At 39.9% G+C, this 23,267-nt stretch overlaps 1 protein-coding gene and 1 non-coding gene across 4 annotated transcripts in view; one reads left to right on the top strand and one right to left on the bottom strand.

Annotated features, from left to right (window-relative positions):
• LOC129554569 (olfactory receptor 2AG1) overlaps positions 1-22,111 on the top strand; it is a 38,447-nt gene extending 16,336 nt beyond the window's left edge. For 2 of the 3 annotated variants that reach the window (XM_055423469.2, XM_088843114.1), the window contains exons 2-3: positions 8,009-8,316; positions 9,859-22,111. In XM_055423469.2, coding sequence (XP_055279444.2) covers positions 8,246-8,316; positions 9,859-10,825 — 1,038 coding nt within the window. In that variant the 5' untranslated portion in view covers positions 8,009-8,245 and the 3' untranslated portion in view covers positions 10,826-22,111. The remainder of the gene's footprint in view (positions 1-8,008; positions 8,317-9,858) is intronic. The other variant, XM_055423471.2, reaches the window with a different exon arrangement.
• LOC129554961 (U6 spliceosomal RNA) lies at positions 21,161-21,266 on the bottom strand. Its single transcript, XR_008685684.2, has one exon. It is a non-coding gene; the product is annotated as a U6 spliceosomal RNA (small nuclear RNA).
• Positions 22,112-23,267: the final 1,156 nt, after the last annotated feature.

Here is a 23,267-nt window from a genome sequence, read left to right as displayed (position 1 = left end):
AGCAGTGAGAGTCATGTGATGTGTATTTGCTTGATTTTTTTTTTTTAAATATAATTTACATTCATACAGACCTGTTTAGAAACATCAGAATAATTGCATGGTTAGTATATGTATATGTCTATGTCCACAGGACGGAGAAGGCAATGGCACCCCACTCCAGCACTCTTGCCTGGAAAATCCCATGGATGGAGGAGCCTGGTAGGCTGCAGTCCATGGGGTTGCTAAGAGTCGGACACGACTGAAACAACTTAGCAACAGCAGCATGTCCACAGGAAAGGAAGACTACCAAATATAATTCAGTTTCTATTAGCTCAGAACAAAATGTAATCGCTCAGTCATGTGTGACTCTTTGCGATCCCATGGACTGTAGCCCTCCAGGTTTCTCTGTCCATGGAATTCTCCAAGCAAGAATACTGGAGTGGGTTGCCCCTCAGTGGATCTTCATGACCCAGGGATTGAACCCAGGTCTCCCACGTTGGAAAGCAAATTCTTTACCATCTCAGCTACCAGGAAAGCATATCTATTAGTTTAGATATGCTTTATTTTTATCATTCAATGTATCAGTGTGGGAAGATTTATAACAAAAACTGGGAACTAAAATCTGTTCAGTTGAGAAGCTCCAAAAACACCTTGGCTCACATAGTCGAGATTATTTTTGAGGTAATGCTTTGTTAAAACTCAGAAAAACTTTCTTTCTTTATAAAAACTGTCTTAGATTGCTTAATCTATTAAGATAAATGATAATACAAATATAATAATCTATGGAACTAATCCACATTCATCATAAAAACAGAAAACTTGATAAAGAAGCCAAAATCTCTTATTAAGTTTTCTATTTTTTGCTTTTTCACATATGTATTTTACTGAATAGTTATGTACATTTTGGTTAAAGTTCTGTTATTTCTTTGTTGTTGTTTGAAATTTGGTGAACTTCTTTCTGTGAAGAAGGAACATTATAGTGTAGGGGTAAAGAGAGACAGTAGCAGGGAGGGAGAGTGTTGAGTCCTATCATCTGTGCATCTTTGAACACTAAATTAATCCATTTGTTTCTCAGTTTGCTCATCTGAAAAGCAGTGACATTAATAGAACTCATGATGATTTCATGATGTTTTAAGGAGTCTTGAATAAGATGATAAGGCACTTAGACCAGAGCTTGGCAAAGTGCTTAAACCATGCTGCTGCTGCTGCTGCTAAGTCACTTCAGTCGTGTCCAACTCTACGCGACTCTACAGACGGCAGCCCACCAGGCTCCACCGTCCCTGGGATTCTCCAGGCAAGAGTACTGGAGTGGGTTGCCATTGCCTTCTCTGTAAACCATGCTAACTATTACATGAATAACTAGTAAATATTCTTAATAAAGCCTCATTTCAAATGACTACATAATGTCATCATATGAATCTGCTATAATGTATTTAGGGATTTCCTTACACTTAATTTTGTCTCTCCAAATTTTCCTACATAAGTGTATATTTTATATTAGGTCAAATTGTAGGAGTGGAAATAGTGGGGTGTAAGCAAAGAAACTACTTTTAAATTCTTATTATAAAGAGCCAGATTGCTAACAACTAATTTAGAAACCCTTTCCATTCTGTCATAATGTTGAGTTGGAAGTGCCTGTTTATTGAACACTTTATGGAGCTGTCTTATCATTTGAACTTGCTATGCTTATTTATTAAACATATCAATGAAAATGTAACAAATGTTTTCATTTATATTACTTATTTTCCTTCATCTAATGAGGTTTTTTTGGTAGCTGTTTGTAGTTCCTAACATTTCCCATTCTTTGTTCAGAAAATATTTTCAAATTTCTTTCAGATTTGCTTAATAATTTCATAAGTGACATTTGACTTTTTAATCTGCAGTTTATTTAGGTATATGATGAATGGTGAGTTTTAAGTTAATTGTGTTTCTAAATAGCTGATTTTCTTATTAGTATTCTTAATCACCTTTCCCTAGTATGTGTTTATTATTATTATTACTGTATTTATAATTGCCTGACTATATGCTGTCTTGTAAGTCTAGCAGTAGAGAATGTTTCTGCTCCTGTTCTCTAGTTCTGTTGGTCAATAAAGAGTCTCTGTTTCCATTTTTCCTCACCAAAATTTTCTTAGGTTTTATCATCGGTTTATTCTTCCTGATGAATTTTTGAATTATCTGCTCAGTTCAGTTCAGTTCAGTCGCTCAGTCGTGTCCGACTCTCCGCAATCCCATGAATCACAGCACGCCAGGCCTCCCTGTCCATCACCAACTCCTGGAGTTCACTCAAACTCATATCCACAGAGTTGGTGATGCCATCCAGCCATCTCATTCTCTGTCGTCCCCTTATCCTCCTGCCCCCAACCTTTCCCAGCATCAGAGTCTTTTCCAGTGAGTCAACTCATCGCATGAGGTGGCCAAAGTATTGCAGTTTCAACTGCTAACTGTCCAAAAAACCCCACTGGTATACTGTTGCAATTGTATTTAACTCATTCATTGATTTGGAAATGCTATCTTTTTGCAGTATTCAGTCTTAACTCCCAGGAATGAAGTATCCCATTGCCTCACCTAATATAATTTATTTGTTATTCCCTAAAAATACCATTTTTTTTTTTTTTTTGCTGGGAGAAATATCAATAACCTCAGATATGCAGATGACAGCACCCTTATGGCAGAAAGTGAAGAGGAACTTAAAAGCCTCTTGATGAAAGTGAAAGAGGAGAGTGAAAAGGTTGGCTTGAAGCTCAACATTCAGAAAACAAAGATCATGGCATCTGGTCCCATCACTTCATGGGAAATAGATGGAAAAACAGTGGAAACAGTGTCAGACTTTATATTTTTGGGCTCCAAAATCACTGAAGATGGTGATTGCAGCCATGAAATTAAAAGACGCTTACTCCTTGGAAGGAAAGTTATGACCAGCCTAGATAGCATATTAAAAAGCAGAGACATTACTTTGCCAACCAAGGTCCGTCTAGTCCAGGCTATGGTTTTTCCAGTGGTCATGTATGGATGTGAGAGTTGGACTGTGAAGAAAGCTGATTGCCGAAGAATTGATGCTTTTGAACTGTGGTGCTGGAGAAGACTCTTGAGAGTCCCTTGGACTGCAAGGAGATCCAACCAGTCCATTCTAAAGGAGATCAATCCTGAGTGTTCACTGGAAGGACTGATGCTAAAGCTGAAACTCCAATACTTTGGCCACCTCATGCGATGAGTTGACTCACTGGAAAAGACTCTGATGCTAGGAGGGATTGGGGTAGGAGGAGACGGGGACGACCGAGAATGAGATGGCTGGATGGCATCACCGACTCGATGGACATGAGTTTGAGTGAACTCCGGGAGTTGGTGATGGACAGGGAGGCCTGGCGTGCTGTGATTCATGGGATCGCAAAGTGTCGGACATGACTGAGCGACTGAACTGAACTGAACTGAACTGAAAAATACCATTTCACACCTTGACTCTCTGCTTATGACTTGCATCATACATCACAGGGAAAAGGGGAGTAATTATATAGAACTTCGTCATCTTCCACTACCAGCTTGACTGGCATAGCTGCACATAGAGTTTTTATCTTTGGAAGAGCCCATCATATTCTCCAGGACAATCCATGTTGCTACAAATGGCAGAATTTCACTCTTTTTTAAATGGCTGAGTTATTTTTCTTTGTTAAAATTTAAAGAGTGCCTGTGAGAGACCAAACACTACACTAAGGGCTCTTGAACCAAGTTCTCTTAGTACTCAAAGAAATAGGTATTAGAATTATCTGCTTCTGCTCTGCAGCATCTCTTTACAGAAACATTTGCTACAGTTTACACACTTGCTCCAGTAACCCCCATCTTAAAGAACTCTTCTTTGAAGTTACTCTCCCCTCCAGTTACTACCTATTTCTCAGAACAAATCAGAAACTATGGGTTTAGGACCTAACTGCACGTACGGCTTCAGGTCCTTTCCTACTATTCAGGACGCGTGCCACTGTAATCAGGTTCCCTTCCACTCCATACCCAGAGGACCGCAGTTGTGCTTGTCAACAAAGACAGGTTTGTGATTCATTGTCCGACAAAGAAAATATAGTTTGTATATTTTATAAAATAGTAAATGTGAACTTTAATTACCCATGATAACCAATGACCATAAAAAGGCTTTAGAGATTAAAAACTAAATTCCATAGAAGATACAACAAATATTTATAATCTACATGTCTCAGAAAAATTTTGAACAATTTGTAGGAACTTCCAACACAGCTAACTATACAGAATTCCATTAATGTTTTTAGTCTTACACTCAGTTTGTGTGTTCCTACATGATTTTCTCTCTGGAATTGCACTCCTTCTTATAGGCATAAAAAATTCTGCTCATTTCCCAAAACTCCTTTTTTGTTTTCTACAATGCTTATTGGAAAGATGTGAGGTTTAAGGGTTGAGACAATAATTCCCTCATTTTGAATAACAACTTCAAGAGCCATATTTTGCAATTTAATAGAATGCAAAATGAAAATAAAGTTGGAAATGAAAATGGTTCAGTCACTATGGAAGATAATTCCTCAAAAATACACTTACCAAAAAACTGAGCAAGTTCACTGAAAGATATTTACCCAAGTCAGTAACAGTTAATGTTCATTTGAAAATCTGCACCTGAATGTTTGTAATGGCTTTTTACACAAATAACAAAAATCAGAAAGAACACACAAATGTCTTTGATGAATAGATAAGCAAGTTATGATACATCCTTTCAAATGGACACTGCTGCTGCTGCTGCTAAGTCACTTCAGTCGTGTCCAACTCTGTGTGAGCCCATAGAGGGAAGCCCACCAGGCTCCCCCATCCCTGGGATTCTCCAGGCAAGAACACTGGAGTGGGTTGCCATTTCCTTCTCCAATGTGTGAAAGTGAAAAGTGAAAGTGAAGTCGCTCAGTTGTGTCTGACCCTTAGCGACCCCATGGACTGCAGCCCACCAGGCTCCTCCATCCATGGGATTTTCTAGGCAAGAGTACTGGAGTGGCTTGCCATTGCCTTCTCCGACAAATGGACACTAGTCAGCAATAAGTGTGAACAGGTTTCTAATAATCAGGAGAATGTGGATGAATCTCAAATATATTATGCTAAGTGAAAGGAGTTACACTCAAAGTATCTGATACCATTCATATGATATGCTGAAAAGGCAAAAAAGAAAAATAGTAGCAATGGTAAATAGATCATAGAGTTGGTGGGGGACTGGTGGAGGGTAGGATATAATTACCAAAGGACACCAGAGAATTGTGAGGTTGATACAGCTTCTATATCTTGATTTTGGTGGTGGCTGTATACTATATATGGGCTTCCTTGGTAGCTCAGTGGCAAAGACTCTGCCAGTGCAGGAGATGTGGGTTGATCCCTGGGTCAGAAAAAGCCCCTGGAGAAGGAAATGGCAACCCACTCCAGTATTCTTGCTTGGGAAGTCCCCTGGTAAGAGAAACCTGGCAAGCTGCAGTCCATGGGGTCGCAAAAGAGTCAGACACAACTTAGTGACTGAACAGCATATATACATTTATGAAAACTTGCAGCACTATATACTATAAAAGATGAATTTAACTGTATGAAAATTGTACCTTAGTAAAACTGAAAAAAATATAGGAAAAGATAATTGTAAATAAAAGGATATGAAACTTTTTATATCCTGCTTCTACAACCTTCTTTAAGTAACAATAGAAAAAGTCCTCTGCCATGTTGTTTTTTGTCAAGAGTTTAGTGTTATAGTTTTGAAATACAATTGTATTTATTCTGTCAGTTAAACTTGCCAGATCATTTGTTGAGCCAATTACTATGTTCATCATTGCTCCCTGTAATATATATACATCCCTAGGCATTCTGAAAGAGATGGGAATCCCAGACCACCTGACCTGCCTCTTGAGAAACCTGTATGCAGGTCAGGAAGCAACAGTTAGAACCAGTCATGGAACAACAGACTGGTTCCAAATAGGAAAAGGTGTACGTCAAGGTTGTATATTGTCACCTTGCTTATTTAACTTATATGCAGAGTACATCATGAGGAACGCTGGGCTGGAAGAAGCACAAGCTGGAATCAAGATTGCTGGGAGAAATATCAATAACCTCAGATATGCAGATGACACTACCCTTATGGCAGAAAGTGAAGAGGAACTCAAAAGCCTCTTGGTGAAAGTGAAAGAGGAGAGTGAAAAGGTTGGCTTGAAGCTCAACATTCAGAAAACAAAGATCATGGCATCTGGTCCCATCACTTCGTGGGAAATAGATGGAAAAACAGTGGAAACAGTGTCAGACTTTGTTTTTTTGGGCTCCAAAATCACTGCAGATGCTGATTGCAGCCATGAAATTAAAAGACGCTTGCTCCTTGGAAGGAAAGTTATGACCAACCTTGATAGTATATTAAAAAGCAGAGACATTACTTTGCCGACCAAGGTCCGTCTAGTCAAGGCAATGGTTTTTCCCGTGGTCATGTATGGATGTGAGAGTTGGACTGTGAAGAAAGCTGATCGCCGAAGAATCGATGCTTTTGAACTGTGGTGTTGGAGAAGACTCTTGAGAGTCCCTTATACTGCAAGGAGATCCAACCAGTCCATTCTAAAGGAGATCAATCCTGGATGTTCATTGGAGGGACTGATGCTAAAGCTGAAACTCCAATACTTTGGCCACCTCATGAGACGAGTTGACTCACTGGAAAAGACTCTGATGCTGGGAAAGGTTGGGGGCGGGAGGAGAAGGGGACGACGGAGAATGAGATGGCTGGATGGCATCACCGATTCTGTGGACATGAGTTTGAGTGAACTCCGGGAGTTGGTGATGGACAGGGAGGCCTGGCGTGCTGTGATTCATGGGGTCGCGGAGAGTCGGACACGACTGAGCGACTGAACTGAACTGAACTGAGGCATCACCTTCCTTCTTGATGAAATTATTATTTTCGGGCATCTTTGGTGGTAAAGCCTTATGGTTTTGTTTGTCATTTTTTGTCACTCTCTACTGATGCTTTATCTATGCAGAAAACTCTCTGTGGGGGCAGTTATGTTCCCTCAGCACTTTTGAAGTTATTTCTCTCTTGTCTGATAACTTCAGTGAAAACTCCACTATCTTCTGTCTTTATCAGTGGGAAATCTGTCTTGTTTCTTTGAGAGAATTTAAAAGATTTTCATTAACACTGATATTCTCCATATTCAGTAATGTCTGGATAACTTTTTTTTTATTGACTGCTCAATGTTTATGAAGTTGCACACTTTCTCTTCAAATGTCACTTGTGGCACACAATATAACACCAAACACACATCTGTGTGTACAGGACAGAACAGATTGCCAAAGGTTATGGAGGGAAGACTTGGTAATTACAGACTCCACAGAGCACAGTTATGTTGAATTAAATAGTCCAGGCTAAGAAGATGATGAAGAAGATGATAAGTGAGGCAGGGGGATGGAGGTGGGAAGCAACGTCCCACAGATGCATCAAAACCCACCTAAATCTGGGGCAGAGGACTGACTGACCATGAAAGAGTCTTTTCTTCCTGTTCATTTCAGTCGGTAATTTGGAAATGGGCCATCAGTGCCTTCCTTAGGTGACATCGAAACCCAGGGCCTCCAAGCTCATTTAGTGAAGAGTACAAAGAAACAGGGCCAGGAAACAGGCCCAAAGAGATTCATTACCATCCTGTTTCCTGGACCAGCCTTTCCAGGGAAGGCCATTTTAGCTGAGAGGCTAGGCTAAGTCCCTCTAAACACAGGGGTAGAACAGAGGGAGTGGGATCATGGGATGAGGAAACTGAGCAGCCTCCCCCAGGACAGGCCCTGGCTCCGTGTTGGCCCCAGGGACAGTGAGGTCAGTCATTGCAGGGTCTCCTTTGAGCAGCGTTTCTAATATCTACTTCCTTCCAATTCCCACTGCTTTCATTTTTTTCTCCCAGACCCCAGCAAGAGTAAATAAAAGTCTGAGCATCAGTACCCATGAACTCTGTCTGACTAATGCACAATAAATAGATGAAACTTTTACTTGAGGAGCTATGTGACAGAAGCAGTTTTTTTCAATTTTCCACAGGTGTAAAAACAGGAAAGCTATATTCTTGTTCTGTAGAAGCTCTCCAAGTCAGAAGGATTCAGTTGGCTCTGTCAGCAAGCATTGCATTTCCAGAGCAGACATGTAGAGGAACTGAAGGAACGGAAGGAATCCTAACCGACCTGGGTCAGATCCCTCAGACTTTTAACATCGCTTAGCAAAATCAAACCTATTGGATACGGCTGAAGAAGTCCCATCTTCCTTCTTGTTTTCTACTGCATGTTCCTTGACCCTCAAACAATCCCCAGCGTTGTCCATGTGGTCAGGCAGCTGGCATTTAACCCCCTCAGGTAAGAGTATTGTCTCACTTTCAGGGAAGGGTGCAGTCTCGAGGAATTTTGACTTGAGAAATGGAGCCCAGTGCAGATCCCAAGAACTTCAGCTACTCTATCTTCCAGGTTCTCTGGTGCTTGGGCTCTATACCTCATCACAAACTCCTCTATTCTTTGTTTTCTAAATTTGAGGAGGAATCAGTGAGGCCTGATGGAAGATTCTATGCTACATCCCAGACCAGGGTATTTGCTTCCTTGTGGTAGCATCAGGATCCGTCTTTAGACCTCATAGGCTTTGCTGGCATCTGATAAAAATATTTGTAGCTATGTTATAATATATGCCTCTGGACCATTAAGATCAGATGATAGTTTTGTGACATGCTTTAGTACCTCTTTACTATTAAAATTCTGAAACTAGTTAAATGTCAAAATATATGACATAATAGAGGAAAGTGAGTTTTAGAAATATGCTTCACTTACAGACTTTTTAAGATATGTTCAAAGTTGGATTTATCTGCCCAGTTTCCATGATGCATGAGACTGATTTCTGTCAATCTCGTGTCCCTGTTCTAGAAAGCTTCTCTCTGGGAATGGGTCCCAGACTTCCATGGCAGCTTTCAGAACAGGAGCTCTTTTTCCTCCCCCTGTGTCTCTTCAGTGCAGTGTGGATACCCTGGCTCTGTAGTTTGGGGACCTAAGATGGTGAAAGAGAGGGAAGCTAAAGTTAATGAGCTTGATTACAAATACAACACATGCTCTTTTTTCTCCTACAGCTTTCCCTGAGTTTCCTTATCAATTCCTTATGTTTTTCATATTTCTGAGTAATCTCAGGGTCACATTTATTATAATACGTTATAAAAGAAACAGCTATGTTTGCCTTGATTTTAAAGGTTAAGTTCTGAAAGTGACATCACCTCAAGCACACTATTCCATAGTCTCAGACAATCTAACTTCTCTTCCCTCTTTGGCACACAGAGAGTGTAGGGCTGGTCCAGTGAGCTAAGGTGCACACTTTAGCTCTTCTAATAAGACTGTGTCTACAGCTTTGAGGGCTGCAAATCCATGTGGACATATGATATATGGAAAAAAATAATGAGGTACATTATTGATATCGCACTGATGCTCTTGTTTTAGTATTTCATGTTCAAAATAGGTACACAGAACAGTGACTGGTTACCTAAATCATCAGTCAAACATTATAACTAAAGCATAGGTATAAGAATTATTAACAGCGTGGATACCTGAATATTGATATATTGTAATGAGAAAGATGATTTGAATTTCTGGGGAGATACATGTTCGGGTTTGATGTCCTGAATAATATTCTTATCTAGTGATCTTTGAATATTTAGCTGTTAATGTGATGCTTGTTCTCCATTCAGATGATTCTTTTCAAGATACTTAAAATATTCAGAAACAGAGATCAAGAAATAAAATTAGCTACCAGTGGGAAAGGAATCACCATATTGGACTCATATTGGTCATTCTATGGGGCCTCTGATGTTACAAAATGTTGCAACCATCTTAACAAAAATTCACCTAGAATCTACTTGGTTCTAGGCAACTAAAGAAACCACACAGAATGGTGCACTGGAACTCCACCCTGGGAAGTGGCTTCACATTGATGGGGATTCTGAATGACAGTGGGTCTCCTGAGCTGATCTGCGCTACAATCACCGTCCTGTACATACTGGCCCTCACCAGCAATGGCCTTCTGCTCCTGGCCATCACAATGGATGCCCGGCTCCACGTGCCCATGTACCTCCTGCTCGGGCAGCTCTCTCTCATGGACCTCCTCTTCACGTCTGTTGTTACCCCCAAGGCCTTCATGGATTTTCTGCTCAGTGAAAACACCATTTCCTTTGTGGGTTGTGCCCTTCAGATGTTCCTGGCACTGACACTGGGTGGTGCAGAGGACCTGCTACTGGCCTTCATGGCCTATGACAGGTATGTGGCCATTTGTCATCCTCTGAACTACATGATCCTCATGAGGCCGAGGGTTTGCTGGCTCATGGTGGCCACATCCTGGACTTTGGCATCCCTTAGTGCCCTTGTATATACTGTGTATACCATGCACTATCCCTTTTGCAAAGCCCGTGAGATCAGCCACCTGCTCTGTGAGATTCCACCTCTGTTGAAGTTGGCCTGTGCAGATACTTCCAGATATGAACTCATGGTATATGTAATGGGTGTGACCTTCCTGATTCCTCCTCTTGTTGCTATCCTTGCCTCCTACACGCTAATCCTACTTACTGTGCTCCACATGCCCTCAAATGAAGGGAGGCAGAAAGCCCTGGTCACCTGCTCTTCCCACTTGACTGTGGTCGGGATGTTCTATGGAGCTGCCACATTCATGTATGTTCTGCCCAGTTCCCTCCACAGCCCCAAGCAAGACAACATCATCTCTGTCTTCTACACGATTGTCACCCCAGCCCTGAACCCCCTCATCTATAGTCTGAGGAATAAAGAGGTCATGGGGGCCTTAAGGAGAATCCTGGGAAAATATATGCTGTGGACACACTCCTGACAGAGTTGCCAAGTAGACATGACAGGGAACTAAGTATCATGTGCCTGTGATAATGGTAGCTTATAGAAGTCTGATCAAACTCCAATAGCCTCTTAAATCAGAGGAGAGCTGCTCTCATTGGAGTTTTAGACAATTGTAGAGAGAAGTAGCCTCATAAGACATATTGGGTTTCTTGTTTATTAGGTAGATGGTTGTTCAAACAATTTGGGTAGAATAATCGATTTGTGTACATTTGTACAAATACTTATGTTGAGAGAGTGGGAAAGGCTGATGGGTCATTTTTATACCACAAATGAAAATTAAAGTACAGAGATGAGTAAAACAGAATGTGGAAGTTCCCAGATTTCAAGTGAGCATTGGAAATATAATAGCAGTGTGAGTCATGTGTTGTGTATTTTGCTTGAGTTTTTAAAAATGTGATTTATGTACATGTAGACCTGTATTGAAACATCAGAACAATTGCGTGGTGAGTATATGTCTTTGTCTGTGTCCACAGGAAAGGAAAGCTATCATATATAATTCACTTTCTGCTAATTTAGATATGCTTTATTTGTATCATTTGATTTACCTGTGTGGAAATATTTATAACAAAAACTGCAAACTTTCCTGGCTCACCTAATTGAAATTATTTTGAGAGGTAGTGTTTTTTTAAAACTCAGAAATATTTTCTTTTCAGAAGCTGTCTTAAATTACTTAGTGTATTAAGATCAATGATAATATAAAAGCTAATAATCTATGGAACTAGTCCAAGTTCATTATAAAAACAGAAAATTCAGAAACTGAGAAAGAAGCAAAAATCTATAAGATTTTCTATTCATTTTTTGCTTATCTATATGCAGCTTACTGAATAACTATGTACATTCTGGCTGAAGTTTTGCTTTTTTGCTGCTTGAAATTTGAAGTTTCTTCCTTTGAAGAGAGGACATTATAGTTTAGGGCTAGGTGGCTTAGGGAGGTAGGTGGCCAGAGTGCTGAGGTTAATCTCTGCTCACCATGTATCATCTGTGTATCTTTGAACACAAATTAAACCATTCGTTTCTCACTTTGTTCCTCTGAAAAGCAGTGAGAATAATAAGACTCATGATGATCTCATGTTTTAGGGTGACTTGATGCTAAAGCTGAAACTCCAATACTTTGGCCACCTCATGTGACAAGTTGACTCACTGTAAAAGAGTTTGATGCTGGGAGGGATTGGGGGTGAGAGGAGACGGGGACGACAGAGAATGAGATGGCTGGATGGTATCACCGACTCGATGGACATGAGTTTGAGTGAACTCTGGGAGTTGGTGATGGACAGGGAGGCCTGGCTTGCTGTGATTCATGGGGTTGCAAAGAGTTGGACATGACTGAGCTACTGAACTGAACTGACTGAACTGAATAACATGATAATGCACTTAGACCTGTGCCTCGCAAATAGTTCTTAAACCATGCTAACTGTTATATGAATGCCTAGTAAATAGTCTTGATAAAACTTCATTTCAAATGACTACATAATAGCATCATACGAATCCTTTATATAATGTGTTTAAGGATTTCCTTACGTTTAATTTTGTCCCTTCAAATTTTTTTATGTAAAGGTATATTTTATGTGAGGTCAAATTCTTGAAGTGTGAATAATGGAATATAAGCAAAGAAACTATTTGAAATTCTTATTTTAAAGAGCTAACTGTTCATGAGAAAGTTAGGGACCTTTTGAGTGCTGGCTAGCATTTTGTGAGTCTCTGCCTCATTGTACTTTTTCCCATGCTGTCTTATATAAACTCCCTTTGATAATTTATTAAGCACATAAACAAAAAGTAACAGGTGTTTTCACTTATAATATTTATTTTGTTTTAATCTCATGGTTTTTCTATAGCCCTATATAGACTAAGGTCCTAGACAATTAGGCAGTTATATACGTGGCAACACTTATTTTCAGTTTATTACATATGTAGTAAGATATGTTGGATAGAGAAGTGTTACAACATTTATAAAATTTCATAGATTCAATTTTTCCTTTGTATTTTATAGGCAACAGTACCCTTACAATTACCATTTTTAATTCAGATAATATTGCCATAAATCTTTAGATTTGCTTAATAAACTTTAATCTCTCTGATATTATTTAAATACATTATGGATAGTGAAACTTTAAGTTAGTTGTTTTCTAAATAGCTGATTTTCCTGTTAGCATTCCTAATAATCTTTACTTATTTTGTGTTTGTTATTATTATTTACAATTGCTTGACTATATATTTTCTTCTTGTAAGTATAGCGGTAGAGGGTGTCTCTAGTACTAGTCTAGTACTACCCCATTCCTCAGAGAAAATCGTCTTAAAAGACTTCACCGTACCTATACCTTCTGGTCCTTTTCTACCATTCATGATTCATGTCACTGTAATCAAGCTCCCCTCCACAGCCAGGAACACCTCCCCTCCATACCACATTGTAGTTGTGTGTGTCGACAGTGACAGAGGTATATCTCTCATCTGTTCTGACAAAGAAATAATAGTTTATATATTTTATAAAATTGTAAAATGTGAATTTTAGAATCATTACCTGTGATTACCAATGAGCCTCAAAGGGCTTAGAGATTAAAACCTATATTCCATAGGAGATACAATAGATCTTTATAGTCCACGTATCTCATAAAAATTTTAAATAATTGTAAATATTTCCAGAATTGCTAACTAGACAGGATTTAACTATCATTAAGGTTTTCAGTCTCCAGTCCTGAGTGTGTGTATGTGTGTGTGTCCCTGTATGACTTTCTGTCTTGAATTGCAACTTCTTCTTTACTTGCATAAATAATCCTGCTCATTCCCCAGAGCTCTTCTTTTTATCTTTAAATACTAATTAGGAAGACATGAAATTTAAAACTTCAGGCAATATATGCTTCATTTTTAATTTAAAAAACCCATATTTTATAGCTTAAAAATGCAAAATGAGAATTTAGGTTCAGTCACTACAGAAAACATATGGACAGTTTTTAATCAAATTAAACACATACCTCACAACAGAGCAAGTTTACTACAAGGGACATACCCAAGTGAATAACAATTTATAGTCACTCAAAAACTGATACATGAATGTTTATAATGGCTTTTTCCACTGACAACAATAACCAGAAGCAACACAAATGTCCTTTAACTGGTGAATGGATAAAGAAACTATGACACATCCGCACAACTGGATGTTACTCAGCAAAAAATGGGAACAGACTATTAATAGATGGCAGAATTTGGATGAATCTAAAACATATTATGCTAAGTGAAAGGAGCTATCAGATACTCAAAGTATCTGATACCATTCATATGACATGTAAGGAAAAAACAGGAGTGACTGTAAACAGATCAGAGAGTTCCCAAGGGTTTGGGTGAGCATGGGATGATTATCAAAAGGCACCAGAGAATTTGGGGGGTTGAGGCAACTTTTATATCTTGGTTTTGGTGGTGGTTATATTCTATTATGGGCTTCCCTGATAGCTCAGCAGGTAAAGAAACCACCTGCACTGCAGAAGACTCAAGAGATGTGGGATTGATTCCTGTGTCAGGATGATCCCCTGGAGGAGGGCATGCCAACCTACTCAAGTATTCTTGGCTGGAGAATCCCATGGACAGAGGAGACTGGTGAGGTACAGTCCAAAGGGTCTTAAAGAGTTGGACAAGACTGAGAGACTAACACTTTCATTTTCCCTTTTAACATATACTATCATATATTTGTCAAAAATTGCAGAACTCTATAGGAAAAGAGGCAGATTTTATTGGGTGAAAATTTGTGCCTTAATAAAAATTTAAAAAGTAGGAAATAATTGAATAAAGTTTTTAACATTCTGTTTGTACAGCCTTCTTTAAGTACCGATAGAAAAAGTCCCCGTCATCTTGATTTTTTTCTGTGAATTTCAAAATTTTTATTTATATCCTATCTGCTTTGAAAAGGTATTTAATGTTCAGTCAGTTCAGTTCAGTTGCTCAGTCGTGTCTGACTCTTTGTGACCCCGTGGACTGCAGCACACCAGGCTTCCCTGTCCATCACCAACTCCCGGAGCTTGATCAAACTCATGTCCATTGAGTTGGTGATGCTATCCAACCATCTCATCCTCTGTTGGTCCCCTTCTCCTCCCACCTTCAATCTTTTCCAGAATCAGGGTCTTTTCCAATGAGTTAATTCTTTGCATCAGGTGGCCAAAGTATTGGAGTTTCAGCTTCAGCATCAGTCCTTCCAATGAATATTCAGGACTGATTTCTTTAGGATGGACTGATTGGATCTCCTTGCTGTCCAAGGGACTTTCAAGAGTCTTGTCCAACACCACAGTTCAAAAGCATCAATTCTTCAGCTTTCTTTATAGTCCAACTCTCACATCCATACATGACTACTGGTAAAACCACAGCTTTGCCTAGATGGACCTTTGTTGGCAAAGTAACGTCTCTGCTTTTTAATATGCTGTCTAGGTTGGTTATAACTTTTCTTCCAAGGAGTAAGCATCTTTCAATTTCATGGCTGCAGTCACCATCTGCAGTGATATTGGAGCCCCCCAAAATAAAGTCTGTCACTGTTTCCATTGTTTCCCTGTCTATTTGTCATGAAGTGATGGGACTGGCTGTGTCCAACTATTTGTGACCCCATGGAGTATACAGTCAACAGAATTCTCTAGGCCAGAATACTGGAGTGGGTGGCCTTTCCCTTCTCCAGGGTATCTTCCCAACCCAGGGATTGAACACAGGTCTCCTACAGTTCAGGGAGATTCTTCACCAGCTGAGCCACAAGGGAAGCCCAAGAATATTGGAGTGGGTAGCCTACCCCTTCTCTAGTGGATCGTCTCAACCCAGCAATTGAAACAAGGTTTCCTGCATTGCAGGCGAATTCTTTACCAACTGAGCTATCAAGGAAGCCCTTACGATGCAATGGAAGTGATTACACAGCACAGCGCTGGAGCAGAGGCTGAGAAAAGATACCCCACATCCAAAGGCAAAGGAGAAGCCCCAGCAAGATGGTAGGAGGGGCAAAAACACATTTAGAATCAAACCCCATACCCGCCAGAGATGCCCAGAGGGCTCAAACAAACCTTGTGTGCACCGGGACCCAGAGAGCCCACAGAGACTGAGCCAGAGCTGGGTTTGACCATCTACTGTGGAGACAGGCCAGCAGTGGACTGCTGCAGGGGCAGGGGCTCTGGGTGCCACAGACCTGGGTATGCCATAAGCCCTCTTGGAAGAGGTAGCCATTAACCCCAGCATAGAGCCACCAGAACTTACACAGGACTGGGGAAACAGACTCTTGGAGGGAACAAGCAGAACTTTGTGGGCACCAGGACCCAGGAGAAAGGAGCAGTGACCGCACAAGAGACTGAGCCAGACTCCCCCATGAGTGCCCAGGAGTCTCTAGCGGAGGCATGGGTTGACAGTAGCCTGCTTTAGGGTTCGGGGCACTGAGGGTAGCAGGGCATGCATGGGATCTTTTTGAAGGAGGTCACCATTATCTTCACTACCTCCATCACAGTTTGGCCCCAGGTAAATAACAGGGAGAGGAAACAACCTCACCCATCAATAGAAAATTGGATTAAAGATTTACTGAGCATGCCCCCGCCCATCAGAACAAGACCCAGTCTCCCCCTCAGTCAGTCTCTCCCATCAGGAAGCTTCCATAAGCCTCTTATCCTTCTCAATCAGAGGGCAGGCACACTGAAAACCACAATCACAGGAAACTAACCAATCTGATCACATGGACCACAGCTTTGTCTAACTCAATGAAACTATGAGCCATGCCATGTAGGGACACTCAAGACGGATGGATCATGGTAGAGAGTTCTGACCAGATGTGGCCCACTGGAGAAGGGAATAGCAAACCACTTCAGTATTCTTGCCTTGAGAACCCCATGAACAGTATGAAAAGGCAAAAAGATAGAACACTGAAAGGTGAACTCCCCAGGTCGGTAGGTGCCCAATATGCTACTGGAGATCAGTGGAGAAATAACTCCAGAAAGAATGAAGAGACAGAGCCAGAGCAAAAACAACACTCAGTTGTGGATGTGATGGGTGACAGAAGTAAAGTCTGATGCTGTAAAGAGCAATATTGCATAGGAACCTGGAATGTTAGTTCCATGAATCAAGGCAAATTGGAAGTGGTCAAACAGGAGATGGCAAGAGTGAATGTTGACATAGGAATCAGCAAGCTAAAATGGACTGGAATGGGTGAATTTAACTCAGATGACCATGACATCTACTACTGTGGGCAAGAATCCCTTAGAAGAAATGGAGTAGCCATCACAGTCAACAAAAGAGTCCAAAATGCAGTACTTGGGTGCAATCTCAAAAACGACAGAATGATCTCTGTTCGTTTCCAAGGCAAACCATTCAGTATCACAGTAATCCAAGTCTATGCCGGGACCAGTAATGCTGAAGAAGCTGAAGTTGAACGGTTCTATGAAGACCTACAAGACCTTCTAGAACTAACACCCCTTTCATTATAGGGGACTGGAATGCAAAAATAAGAAGTTAAGAAACACCTGGAGTAAGAGGCAAATTTGGCCTTGGAGTACAGAATGAAGCAGGGCAAAGGCTAATAGAGTTTTGCCAGGAGAACGGACTGGTCATAGCAAGCACTGTCTTCCATCAACACAAGAGAAGACTCTACACATGGACATCACCAGATGGTCAACACTGAAATCAGACTGATTATATTCTTTGCAGCCAAAGATGGAGAAGCTCTATCCAGTTAGCAAAAGCAAGACCAGGAGCTGACTGTGGCTCAGATCATGAACTCCTTTTTGCCAAATTCAGACTTAAATTGAAGAAAGTAGGGGAAACCACTCGACCATTCAGTTCAGTTCAGTTCAGTCGCTCTGTTGTGTCCGACTCTTTGCGACCCCATGAATCACAGCATGCCAGGCCTCCCTGTCCGTCACCAACTCCCGGAGTTCACTCAAACTCATGTCCATCGAGTCGCTGATGCCATCCAGCCATCTCATTCTCTGTCGTCCTCGTCTCCTCCCACCCACAATCCCTCCCAGCATCAGACTCTTTTCCAGTGAGTCAACTCATCGCATGAGGTGGCCAAAGTATTGGAGTTTCAGCTTTAGCATCAGTCCTTCCAATGAACACCCAGGATTGATCTCCTTGCAGTCCAAGGGACTCTCAAGAGTCTTCTCCTACTTGTCTCCTATTCGGTAATCCTACTTACTGTGCTCCACATGCCCTCAAATGAAGGGAGGCAGAAAGCCCTGGTCACCTGCTCTTCCCACCTGACTGTGGTCGGGATGTTCTATGGAGCTACCACATTCATGTATGTTCTTCCCAGTTCCCTCCACAGCCCCAAGCAGGACAATGTTATTTCTGTCTTCTACACGATTGTCACCCCAGCCCTGAAACCCCCTCATCTACAGTCTGAGGAATAAAGAGGTTATGGGGGCCTTCAGAAGGATCCTACAAAAATACATGCTGTGGACATTCCTGATACAGTTACAAAATAGACATGGTAGGGGAGTAAGTTTCAATCAATATCATGTATCAGTGATCATCAATAGCAGTAGATTTAGCCTGAGCAAACTCCAATAGCCTCTTAAAATCAGAGGAAGACTTCTCTTGTTTGAACAAGATTCTTAGACTGTTGCAGGAACAAGAATCCTCAGAAGATATACTGGAGTTCTTGTCTGTTATGTAGCTGTTGTTCAAATAATTATTTGGAAAGAAGAATCAGTTTGTGTCTATGCATCTACTTCAGTTTTAAGGGAGAGTTTTTGTTGAGATAATGGAAAAATCCAAATGGGAAAATTTAATTTAAAATTAAAAGATAGAAACCAATAAAACTGAATGTAGAATTCCTCAGTATGAAATTAGGGTTAGAGATACAGCCATAGAAACATCTATTGTGTATATTGCTTGAATTTTTTAAACATGTAGTTTACATAGGTACAGAAAATTTTCAAAACATCAAAACAATTGTGAAATGAGTATATGTATATCTCTGTGTCCATGTGAAAGGAGGGATATATATATATAAATTCTCTCTCTATATATATATATATATAAAAGTTTCTATCTACCTTAATTATGCCTTATTTCTGTGATTTTATTTATTAGTGTGGGAATATTTTGGACAAATCTGGTAACTTCAGTCTATTCTGTTAAGAGGTGACAAAGTACTCCTGCTCACATCATTGGAATTATTTTTGCAGATAGGGCTTTGTAAAGATTCAGAAATATATATTTTTTGCAGAACTATCTTAAATTACTTAATCTATTAAGATCAACCATAATGCAAAGGCAAAAGCTAACCTATGAAACTATAATCCAAGTTCATTATAAAAACAGAAAATTCAGAAAGAAGCAAAAATCACCTATAAAGTTTCAATTCAGTTCAGTCGCTCAGTCGTGTCTGACTCTTTGCGACCCCATGGACTGCAGCACACCAGGCCTCGCTGTCCATCACCAACACCTGGAGTTTACTCAAACTCATGTCCATTAAGTCGGTGATGCCATCCAACCATCTCATCCTCTGTCATCCCCTTCTCCTCCTGCCGTCAATCTTTTCCAGCATCATGGGTCTTTTCAAATGAGTCGGTTTATCAGGTGGCCAAGGTGTTGGAGCTTCAGCTTCAACATCAGTCCTTCCAATGAATATTCAGGCCTGATTTCCTTTAGGATGGACTGGTTGGATCCCCTTGCAGTCCAAGGGACTCTCAAGTTTGCCATTCACTTTTTTCGGTTATTCATACATGCAATTTACCAACTAGTTCTGTACATGTTGGTTAAGGTCTTGCTTTATTGTCATTTAAAATTTGGTGAAGCTTCTTCCTTGTGAAGAGAGAACACTATAGTGTAGGGGTGGAGAGAAGAGGAGGAGGGAGGGAGGGGGTCAGAGTGCCGAGTGTAATCTCTGCTGTCACTTTATCATCTGGGAACATTAAATTGAACCATTTGTGTCTCAGTTTGCTCATCTGAAAAGTGATGATAATAACAAGATTTATGATAACCTCATGATGTTTTGTAGGGACTTGAATAAGATAATTACACACTTAGACCAGAGCCTGGCAAATAGTGCTTAATATGTGCTAGCTGTTATATGAATAACTAATAAATAGTCTTGATAAATTATCAATATAAATGACTATGTAGTATCATCATTTGAATCCTATATAATGTATTTAGGGATTTGTTTACACTTAATTTTTTCCCCCAAATTTTCTTACATGAATGTATGATTTTATGGTAGGTGAAATTTCTAGAAGTGAAATTACTGGATATAGGCAAAAAATTTTTTTAATTCTTGTTACAAAGAGCCAGAGCTGACTGCTTATGAGAAAGTTAGAAACTGTTTGCATACTGGCTAGGATTATGTGGGAGTGCCTGCCTCACTGTACTCTTTCTAGGGCTGTCTCATCATATGAACTCTTTGCTAATTTATTAAACATATCAATGAAAATGTAACAGATGTTTTCATTTATATTACTTACTTGATTTTAACTCTTTATTTTAGCTCTTTATAGACAAAGGTCCCCAATAATTTGACAGTTATTCATGTTCCAACATATATTTTTAGTTTATTACCTAGCTATATAGTGGAATATGTTGGATAGAGAAGTGCTACAGTATTTATGTAGTTTCATATATTCATATTTTCCTTTGTATTTTTAAGGCGATTGTGCCATTAAAATTCCCATTTTTTATTCAGATAAATTTGCATATTTCTCTTAGATATGTTTAATTATCTCACAAATGACTTTAGTTTCTCTGCAATTAATTTTTTTGATACATGATGGATGGTGAAACTTTAAGTTAATATGTTTCTAAATAGCTGATTTTACTTTTAGCTTCCTTAATAACTCTCTCCTATCATGGATCTTCTCATTATTATTTACAATCCCTTGACTATAAACTGTCTTCTTAGAAATAGAGCAGTAGGGAGTATTTCTGGGTATGTTCTCTAGTGTCTGTGTTTGATAAGGGGTATCCTTTCCCATATTTCCTCCTATTTCTTAAAGTTTTATCATCTGTTTATTCCTCCTGATGAACTTTTGAGTCATCTGCTAAATGTCTAAAAAATCCTATTTGTATATTAATTGCAACTGTATGTAACTCATACACTGATTTGGAAATAATGTCTTCTTGCAATACTCAGTCTTAAATTCCAGGGACATAGTATCCTATTGCCATACCCTAATAAATCTGTTATTCTTTTAAAAAATGCCCTGGACTCTTAGCTTATGATTTTGCATCACTGAGAAGAGAAGGTGTCATATAGGACTCCCTCATCTTCCAATACCACATTTACCAGCCCATCTGCACATAGTGTTTTTTCTTTCAAAAGAGTCCATCATATTCTCTAGGTCCATCAACATTGTTATATAAATGATAGAATTGAAATTTTGAACACTTCATGAATCTTTTGTCATCCTTGCACAGGGGCCACACTAATCTTTTCTGTATTGCTCCAATTTCAGTATATGTGCTGCCAAAGTAAGCACTTTTCCTCACTTTTAATCAGAATTTAAAGACTCCATATTTAATCGCTTAACAGAATGAAAAATGAGAATAAAATTGGGAATGAAAATGGATTAGTCACAATGGAAAACAGTTCCTTATCAACTTAATACACTTATCATAACTGAGCAAGCTTGCTACAAGGTACTTACCCAAGTGAATAACAACTTATATTTACTCAAAAACCTATATGTGAATATTTAGAATGACTTTTCCCACAAACAACAGAAACTGGAAACAACATGAATGTCCTTTAACTGGTGAATGGATAAACAAATTATGATACACCCACACAACTGAACACTGCTCAGCAAAACAATGGTAACAGACTACTAATAGCAGAATTTGGATGAATCTCAAACATACTACGTTAAGTGAAAGGAGCTAGATTCAAAACATCTGAAATCATTCATATAACATGCAGAAACACAAAAATAGGAGCAACAGTAAACAGATCAGAGAGTTGGCAAGAGTTTGGGTGAGGGTGGGATAGGAATACCAACGGGCAACAGAGAATATGGGGAGTCAATACAACGTCTCTATCTTGATTTTGGTGGTCGTTATATACTATACATATTTGTCAAAACCTGCAAAATATGTACTAAAAATGGTGAACTTTCCTGTATGAAAATTGTACCTTAATAAAAATGATAAAATGTGGGAAATAATAATTGGAGATAAATATATATGAAGCTTTTTAATATTCTAATTTGACAGCCTTCTTTAAGTACCAATAGAAAAATTCCCCTGCCATCTTTTGATTTTTGTCAAGAATTTCGATTGTACTGTTTTGAAATACAAATGTATTTATTATTGGTCAGTTAAAATTAGCAACACATTTATTGAGTTAATTTCCGTGTTCACTATTGCTTCCTGTATTATAAACATCCCTTCAGTTCAGTTAAGTCGCTCAGTCGTGTCCGACTCTTTGTGACCCCATGAATCACAGCATGCCAGGCCTCCCTGTCCATCACCAACTCCCGGAGTTCACTCAAACTCATGTCCATCGAGTCGGTGATACCATCCAGCCATCTCATTCTCTGTCATCCCCGTCTCCTCCCACCCCCAATCCCTCCTAGCATCAGAGTCTTTTCCAGTGAGTCAACTCATCGCATGAGGTGGCCAAAGTATTGGAGTTTCAGCTTTAGCATCAGTCCTTCCAGTGAACACCCAGGACTGATCTCCTTTAGAATGGACTGGTTAGATCTCCTTGCAGTCCAAGGGACTCTCGAGAGTCTTCTCCAGCACCACAGTTCAAAAGCATCAATTCTTCGGCGCTCATCTTTCTTCACCATCCAACTCTCACATCCATACATGACCACTGGAAAAACCATAGCTTTGACTAGATGAACCTTTGTTGGCAATGTAATGTCTCTGCTTTTTAATATACTATCTAGGTTGGTCATCACTTTCCTTCCAAGGAGTAGGGTGGGAGTACAGGACAGAAACTCAGTACTATTGAGATGTCTGTGTGCTGTCGCTACCTAACCTCTGCTTTTAGCTTCTTATTTTAAAAACTGAACTGAACTGAACTGAACTGAAGAGGATGATAAGATAGGCCAGGGTTATGGAGGTGAGAAGCAACATTCCACAGATGCCTTAAAACCCATCTTCAATCTGGGGCAGAGGACTGGCTGACCATGAAAGGGACCTTTGCTTCCTGCTCAGTTCTGTCAGTAATTTGGAAACGGGCCATCAGTGCCTCCCTTTGGTGACAGAAACCCAGGGCCTCCAAGCTCATTTAGTGAGAGAAGAGTGCAGGGATACAGGACCAGGAAACAGACCCAAAGGGATTCATTACCACCCTGTTTCTATGACCAGCATTTCTAGGGGAGACCATTTCAGCTGAGAGGTTAGGTAATGTCCCTCTAAACACAGGGGCAGAATAGAGGAGTGGGAGCATGGGATGAGGAAACTGAGCAGCCTCCCCCAGGACAGGCCCTGGCTCAGTGTTGGCCCCAGGGACAGTGAGATCAGTCATTGCT

The sequence above is a fragment of the Moschus berezovskii genome, chromosome 14 (assembly GCF_049115385.1).
Source record: "Moschus berezovskii isolate FMDL1 chromosome 14, NW_MosBer_1.0, whole genome shotgun sequence".
Classification (NCBI taxonomy): domain Eukaryota; kingdom Metazoa; phylum Chordata; class Mammalia; order Artiodactyla; family Moschidae; genus Moschus; species Moschus berezovskii.
The sequence above is the reverse complement of the archived record's forward strand: the minus strand, read 5'-3'. Positions and strand labels throughout refer to the sequence as shown.